The sequence below is a fragment of the Haplochromis burtoni genome, unplaced genomic scaffold (assembly GCF_018398535.1).
Source record: "Haplochromis burtoni strain Fernald_Lab_line unplaced genomic scaffold, NCSU_Asbu1 Contig_75, whole genome shotgun sequence".
In the NCBI taxonomy this organism is placed as follows: Eukaryota; Metazoa; Chordata; class Actinopteri; order Cichliformes; family Cichlidae; genus Haplochromis; species Haplochromis burtoni.
Window position 1 is genome coordinate 1965521 of NW_024582436.1, and position 8703 is coordinate 1974223.

General features: G+C 40.0%; 1 protein-coding gene across 7 annotated transcripts in view; it reads left to right on the top strand.

The window, feature by feature from the left end:
* The first annotated feature begins 2466 nt into the window (after positions 1–2466).
* The window catches only part of dcbld2 (discoidin, CUB and LCCL domain containing 2), a 21300-nt gene continuing 15063 nt past the window's right edge, over positions 2467–8703 (top strand). For 2 of the 7 annotated variants that reach the window (XM_042221842.1, XM_042221844.1), the window contains exons 1-2: positions 2946–3415; positions 6525–6749. In XM_042221842.1, coding sequence (XP_042077776.1) covers positions 3262–3415; positions 6525–6749 — 379 coding nt within the window. In that variant the 5' untranslated portion in view covers positions 2946–3261. Of the gene's footprint in view, positions 2911–2945; positions 3416–6524; positions 6750–8703 lie in introns of those variants that run through there. The other 5 variants (XM_005935081.2, XM_005935082.2, XM_042221843.1 and 2 more) reach the window with 4 other exon arrangements.

Consider the following 8703-nt stretch of genomic DNA (forward strand, 5'->3'; position numbering starts at 1 on the left):
GTGCACTGAGTTTATGAAGCCCAAGTATGAATCATGGGTTAAAATCTATTTTCTATAAATATGCTGTTTGTTGTATTCCACTGGGTTGAATTATTCACCTTCCAGCCTCAAACTTCATATAGCATGTAATCTATATTGAGCTTCTAGGGAAATTTGTAAGCATGTCCCTCTAAGGGACAGCTCGATAAGTCTGCCACTGAGAATATACTGGAATTCCCCCTTGTGCACAAATGTCTCACAGAAAAACAGATAAGGAATGCAAAGGGGAGAGCGGGTGGGCCATGTGTAGAAGAAGTGGATAGAAATCCACTTCATTTACCCACAGAAAAGAATAATTTCAGCATAAGGGTCTATCTAGCTATTGTATACTTTTATACGCCCTCAATGATATCTGCCTATGGTCTACAGCACACACATGGGCCTATCCAGCCAGAGGGGGGAGAAATAATTCTGAATCATCCAACATATTACTCACATACTACAGGCTAAAAACTGTGTTTGTTGCTACATGTAACTATTGGTAACTCTGACAATTCCTTCACATTTGAGCTCTCTGCCAAGTGAGGGTGTATTGGAGAACAATGATAAGTGGATATTTCTTAATTCTCTGCAGTGTCCAGCCAAAGCCTGGGCGTATGATACAGTATGTGCTACCCACCCATTAATCAACCTTAATCAGTGTCTTTCTATAAAATCTCCTTGATAATTAGATTTCCCATTATGTAAATTCTCTTGTGTGGGATGTGGGTTTTCAGACAATACACTAATGGTGTAATAAATAATGGGTAAATGGGTAAAAAGACACCATTTGCTCACACAGATCCAGGAAAACACAGGACCCCTTAAGTCCCAGAAATTGCATCAAAGGTTAGATTACTGCTGATTCACCAGCAATGCATATTCAGTCGAGTGCTTTATTATTTTCTTTGTTTACATTGTGCATAAAAATGCAGTTTAACCTCCTTGTACTTATATCAATTGTAGTGTTTAGTTTATGGAAAAGGAAAAAAACAGGAAGTGTGAGGCACCTTGTATTAGTTTCATAGCAAAAATACATAAAATTTACCATTATGTCATTTTGAATTTCCCTCTGCTAATTCTACTATTTTGTTTAATTGCATATAGATGATGTATGCTTCCTAGAAGGTGGACCCCTTCTTTGCTGAATTCCCCCATTTCTATTCATTTATTTTTATTATTTCTTTCACCACCACCATAAGTATAGAAGGTGATTTTTTAAAATTAATTGGACAATAGATTCAGTGATATAGAATTGATATTAAATTAATGTATGTACAGGTGTACAGTCACATGCAGTCACCTGTGCATCACCATTTTGCTAGCAAATTGTGCTAATGAAATGCATTTTACTAATTCATTGTCACTGAATGTTGCCATCCACTGAAAGCAGAAGTTCTCACAGTTTGGTGGTCTCGAGCTTTGAGGTGTGTGTTAACACAATACTGCATCTTTGTGGGAGTTGACATCCCAGCAAGGTCAAGCTGAGCAACGCTCAGAGAAACGGCAGGACAGGTGATTTTTGTTCAAATGCAAACTTGCCTTTGAACAAACCACAAGACTGCTGTAACAAAATCAATAACACACAGTGTCGTGATTGGAGAAAACCAAACATAACATATTAACACAAACACCTGATACGAACTGTCAAGCATGGCGGTGGAGGGATGATGAGTGGGGGTTGTTTTGCACTGACAGGACCTGGATGCCTTGCTGTCACTGAGTCCACCACGAACTCCGACAGCTATAGCTCCATTTCCAAGAATTATTACTTTGTTTTCATTTAGATTATTAGTATTGTCATATGTATTGCTTTATTGCAGCTACAATCCTAAACATTACTATTATTTACTCTGTAAAAAGAAGAAGACTAAGATGAAGACTGAAAAATAAAATCACAGTGAAATGTGAAATAAAAAGTGTGTAAAAAATTAATAAAATGTTAAAAGCAGTAAATTCTATCATTTCATTGTCTATCTTTTTTAAATAGCACCTCCTTTGTGTTGAACACTTTAATCCGTAAAACCCAGCATGATTTGGTCCTGTTTCAACTTTTAAATCCTATTCAGTGTTTTAATAATGGAATAGAACAATATGGCTTTATACAGCAGATCCTCTGACTTGCCCTTGCAGGATGTGATCAGTTATTATTGACACCTGTGCTGTTCCTGCTCTGCCATGTCCAAACGTGTGCGAAAAAGAGATTCTCACAAAGAGAGCTTTTGTTTTTGAAACATGAGTAGACTACTCTCTGCAGGACTTTTACCTGGATAAAGGATTTCATTTCGCATTTACTAAGACTGGGAGAGTGTGGTTTAAGAAGCAAACAGCAGCACGGATTGTGGGGAGTGCAGGGTGTTGTCTAAGTGTTTCCTTTTGGTGACCAGGTGGATTTTTGGGGGGTGGACGTTTTTATTATATGAGTGCAGCAGGTGCTGAAGGTTGGGGTGGGGGGTGCTTGCAGGCAGTACAAGACCATTTAGACCACTTGGGGGACTCGGGTATCCCAGTCCAGGAGGAGGAGCCTCGGTGGAGTGGAGGAAGTAGCTCCACAGATTGGATAAGTGTGTGTGCGTGTGGAGCGTTTACCTCCATAGTGTGTTTGTCGCAAACCACTGGACTATTGAGCGATAAGAAAAGAGAAGCAAAGAAGAAAAAATCCTCAGGAAGACACCACCCGCGGACTGTATCTCGAAGAGATGAAGGGTTGCCTTTCTTTTTATTTCCACGGTACAGGTTGAATCAGCCGGCCAGGAAGCAAGCATTATGCATTCAGACTGCAGGCTGCTATGGGCAGAGCGGTAATGGTGGGCAGGGGACCGACAGGGGCCGGGGTTCTCGTCCTGTCGATACTCATCATTCTCACCACGGAGAGCTGTGGAGGGCAGAAAGGTTTGTACCACTCGGCAGTGCAGTGACAACTGGACGAGCTGTGTGTGACCGCGGAAACCCGCGGCCATGCCGATTTAAAGTGTAAACACAGACGTGTCGATGTTTCGTGGGATGTTTAAAGTGTGTTGTCATGGTCAACAAAACTTAAACCTACCTTACATGGCCCTGTGTGTGCGCGCGTGTACGTGGAATTGAGCACAGCTCGCCACCGCCCGTCGTGATGTTTTTCTTTTTTGGTGTGAGACGGTTGTAGTAAAACCAGGCAAACCGGTTCCTACAAAAACTGATACTGTTGGGAAATAACTGCCGCCTTATAAAACGGGTGCTTACCGAATTAACGTGCTGCATGAAATGTTTTGGCTAACGTTGAAAGCATCAGTATGCTGCTTATGTGCTTTTCCTGGTGCCCCTGTTCTCTTTAAATTGACAGACTTTTTTAATGGAGTCTGGTTTTTGAGGTCTCTACGAGAGGACCGCACGTTTGGGTGCTTGTGGCCTTTTTCAGGTAGCCCAATTTTTACTTTAAAGCTAGCATAACAACCCCGGGTAACAATATATTTTGGTTGGAGGATGCTAACCTGCGCTATATTATAGCTAAATGCAAATATAAGTGTGTGTGTGTGTATATATATATAATTTTTTTTTTTTTTTTTTTAAAGTCAACAGTCCTCAGGTGGCCACAGATTGGGGGTGGGGTAGCAGTGGGGGTAATGCTGTAAACACGTGGACATAGTGTGTCATAACTTGCATTTCACGTTAACTGTACATTCACATTAATAGATGGGTGTGATGATAGACTTTTGCTTTTAGTATTGTTTCTTGAGCCTGAGAGCTCTCCTTTTATGAAAGTAATCTGCACTCCTGTTAAGCACCATACAGTTGCTCGGTAACTTTTGTGAGTCAGGGTGAGGGAAGCTGCTTTGTTTTTGTCCTGTTCATCTGGATAATGTCCACTGAGAGGCTCTTACGTAACTGCAGGTCCACAGAACATCGAGTTAGCACCATGAAGCGTGACTGCTTAGTGTTATCTCAGAGCCACACACAACATCCACAGACTCGGAGGCTTTGCTTTCTCTCTCACACACGCTCTGTTGAAACACAGCTTTTAATTTTTGAAAAAGTCTCTAAATCATCTCACATGTAATCGTTAACTTTCAGGTTCATGTGTTGTTCTCTGGAGAACAGCCAACATTTTTTTTTTGTCTATAAAAACTAAACAAGAAGTAATACTTAGCCCTTCACTGAACACCACTACTGCATTGGATTACATAATTTAACAGGCACTGTTATTAAAAGTATGGCAGCATTAAAACCTTTGTTTTTGTTGTTGACCAAATGCTATAAGTTTTCAAAAAGTAAGAAGTTCAAGTGTCATTACATCTGAATTTCTTGTGTATAGATTTTGCATAAAGTATGGCAGATATGTTAAAGTGAGAAACTGGTCATTCTATAAGTGTTTCACAAGCTAGTGGGCGACTTACAGTGAAATCCCTGCTGGACTCAGCAGCACTGGACACTTCTGCATGTGCCGCAAAGGTCATTATAAACAACAGGAATCAGTCGCTCTGGAAAGCAAGCTGGGTTATGTGAGGACACCCTCATTAAATTAGCCCAAACATCTTTTTCTGTATTATGCTCTGCTTAAAAAAAAAAAAAAGAAAAGAAAGAAAGATACTAGTTCATATTGGTCAACATACACTCACCAGCCACAACATTTAGCTACACCTTGCTAAGTACTCGATTGGACCCCTGCCTTAATTCTTTATGGCATAGCTAAACCAAGGAAGCATTCCTGAGGGATCTTGGTCCATATTGACATGATTGAGATCTATCAACTGTTCAGCCTGTTTGAGCACAGTCAACTCATTGTCATGTTATAGAGTCCAGTATGAGATGATTTGAGCTTTGCGACATGGTGGTTTATCTTGCTGGAGGAAGCAATCAGGAGATGGCTACACTGTCACTGATGTCAAAGGTAGTACTCAGGTACATGATGCTCGGTTGGTGCTGAGGTGGCAGTGTACAAAAAAAAAAAACATTCCCCACACCATTACACCACCACCAACAGCCTGAACTGTTGATACAAGGCAGGATGGATCATTTATTTCCTGATTGTTTAAGCCAAATTCTGATTCTACCTCTTGTCAAGACTCAACAGACCAGGCATTATTTTGTGGGTCTGTGAGTTGTAGCCTCAGTTTCCTGCCCCTAGCTGACAGCTGTGGCACCCAGTGTGGTCTTCTGCTTCTGTAGCCCCGCTACTTCAAGGTTTCATGTATCAGGCATTCAGAGATGCTCTTCTGTGCACGTTGGTTGTAATGAATGGTTATTTGAATTACTTTTGCCTTCCTGTCAAGTCAAGCCTCTGACATCATCTGGGCATTTTTTGCCCACAGAACTGCCACCCACTGGATAATTTTCTCTTTTATGGGTCATTCTCTATATTCCCAAGAAATGGATCTCAGGAAAATCAGAGTACATCAGAAGTTTCTGAAATATTCAATTCAGTCTAGTCCATCTGGCAACAAAAAGAACGTTTAAAGTCCCTAAAATCACGTTAATTCCTCATTATGATTCTTAGCTTGGTCAACTTTACAATTTCTCTGTCTAAATGCATTGAGCTGCAGTCATGTGATTGCCTGATGAGATAATGGTGTTATCGATATGTTGAACAGGACAGCTTTCGACATTTTCCAGGGTTCACATGCATTGTCATTGTTAGCCCCTTTTAAAGGCGATGCTTGCCTCGAGTTCTTCACCTTTTTCTCAAAGACATCCTCTGGAGGAAGCTCATTTGCATTGCTTGTATGCAACGTCATTGTTTCAGTCACTACTCACTGCTTGTGTCCATAGCACAAGGTAGGAATGTAGACAGACAAGCTAATCAACAGTTTTACTGTCACATCTACATTACTACACTACTTTAGTTCTTCCGCTTCACGCTGCAAAACGCCCAAGTGTGACGTCGAGAGCATCACCTGACAAAGTCAAGAGAGCAATCCTGAGACCAGCAAAGTCGAGCCACTCCCCTACTTGGCTGCTCCTAGAAATTCTCTCCATAAAATTCAGAGAATCGCATCAGAACTTTTCTAACCAGTTTATGATGTCATTGTGGTTAGAGCCATCTTTTATATACGGTCTATGGATATAAACATTTTATGTATAACAACTATTTTGTTTACTTTTTCAAAATGCTAATTCAGTTTGAGCAGACTAAAGGTAAAGCCCCAGTCAGATATGAAGCAATAAGCTGCTAGCTCGTTGCCTGTTTATACTTGTATTGGGGATCATTTTGAACTGCGGGGTAACTCAGCAGGACAGTGCAAGTTGAACTGACTTAAAATAAACCTCAGTTGTCACGTTTTTGCAATTTAATTGCTTAAGGAAACATTAAACCTTGCATATCTTTGCTTGTTTTAAGTGAAACTGAGTAAATATATCCTCTATTGCAACAAGATCTCAGTGACCATGAACACAAACTCAACAAAAGCTAGTTTTTGCCCAGTAACCAAGAGATGTGGTGTTACTTTTATACTTTAGATGGTGTAAATCACACCCACTTTTTTTTCTTGAGTTTCTTGAAACCCAAACTGTTTTTTTTTGTTGTTCCACAGGTGATGGCTGTGGCCCCAGTGTACTTGGCCCCGAGAGTGGGACTCTGTCCTCTCTGGGATACCCAAGGACGTATCCGAACAACACTGTGTGCGAGTGGGAGATCAGTGTGCCGCATGACAAGAGGATCCATTTTCTCTTTGCTTTATTGGACATAGAAGACAGCGACTGCCAGGTCAACTACCTCCGCCTGTACAACGGCATCGGTCCAAACAGGAGCGAGATTGGTGAGGGTGACAGGCGGATGTTAAACTGGACTTAATGTTTTGTAGAGGGCAAATCCAAGTTGTTGTTAAAAATAAACATGCAGTAAACAATACAGAGTAAGGGAATCCTGCTTGTTTCTATATAAAGCAGCAGATCAGTCTGTGATAGGTTTTTGTCAGGTTTTGGACTGATCTTTGGAAAGCCCTTCTCTGTGCGTCATTCTAACACTGCCTATTGGGTGTCAGAGTCTAACAATTTTCTGAAATCGACAGTTCAACATTCACACCCACTCTGTCATGATTGGCCGGTGTCCAAAGATGAGAGAGACTGTACCCACAGTTTAATCATTTTTCTCTAGCTTTCCTTTCTTCTGTCACTCTTCTTACAAATAATGAACTACCATACTACTGAAGAGACTGTGTCATTGTTATTAACCCATTATCTTAATTCTGTTGCGTCTTCCTTTTCTTGATGATGTCTGGCTTTTCACTTCAGTGTTGTGTGCGGACGTTTGAAATGCCTGCAAACGCCTCTTCTTTCAGATGATCTTGGAAAACGCGTCTTATGAGCAGATAATGAACATTATCTGTTTATAGGCAGAGGAGAAATGTGGTTATTACATTAAAGGAGTTAAATGTCAGGAAATTGGAGGACCTATTGTCTTTCACTGTTATAACCTCGCCATTGTAAGTTATTAGGCAGATTTCGCCCTGATCTCAGCCAAGGGTGGATTATTTTAAGCTATGGGTGTTTTTGGGCAGTTTAATACGCTAAAGTCGGAGTCATTGCATGATGCATAGGGAATATAAAGCCTGCTAAGGTCATGCGTTTGTTTCCAACATTGGTCTTTGCTAATACGAGGTGCTAATACATACTACTAATAGAGATGCACAGCAGCGTCTCTGAGCCTTTTTATTATTGAGTTTCTCATATTTTTACCATCAGACGTCTAACCTTGGTAGATCAGAAGCTATCAGAGCAATAAGAAAACTTTGGCCTATTATCACAAGTGTTATATTTAGTATAAACTGAGCAAAACTCGTTTTCATTGCCAAAGCCATCCGCCAAACTTCCAGAATCCAGGTCAAGATTTTTTACTTTCCTATTTTTGAAAAGGTTAGAACACTGTATATCTTATTATAATGATCATAGTGTATGTATGTACAAATATGTACACATGCAGTGATTATGAACATCTATACGTTTAAAAAATGTATTATAAATTCCAATTCTTCGGAGTTTTTGTATATATTTTACTTTCGTCACCCCCGTCTGAATGCGTTGTTACGTTTGTGTTGCTATATCAGATTTAAAGTAACAAATGCTTAAAATAATCAGTTGTAACATTTCTTATGTCTTTGTGCTATTTCCAATCAAATGTTGGCTTTAAATGATTTACAAAATACTGCACTCTGCTTTCATCTCACACAGCCTCAGCAACAAGTTTATGCCTCCTAGAATATTGGTCAAATTCTAGTGAAATGTGCACATGTTGCGCTCACGGTCAAGGTCACATTTGTCACTTTACGTGCAATAACCTGTGAATTGAGCCGGACGAGCTGCTGCCTGATTGTGAAAATTTTCAATAACCAGATTGACATTGTCCCAAGGTTTTTGGAAACACTGTTGCCTTATATCAATCTAAAATATTGCTATGTATGGATGTAAAGCATTGGAAAGTGTATTATAATACATGATGGCGCACATGAATATCTCAACAAATATATCAGTCTGTGGCTGACGAGTCTGCATCATATATGTTGTTATTATTATTATATATTTATATTATAATTTAGGCCATTATGACCAACATTAGGTGTTAGGTTGCTCTTTATCAGAAGGTTCTTATAAAGACCTGCATTTAACTTGGTGAATCCTGGAGAAAGAAAATTAGATTAATTTTCCCAGAATATATCCGAGACACTCCTCAAGTCCATCTTACTTAATGAAACTGATGAAATCTTGTTTTTGTGG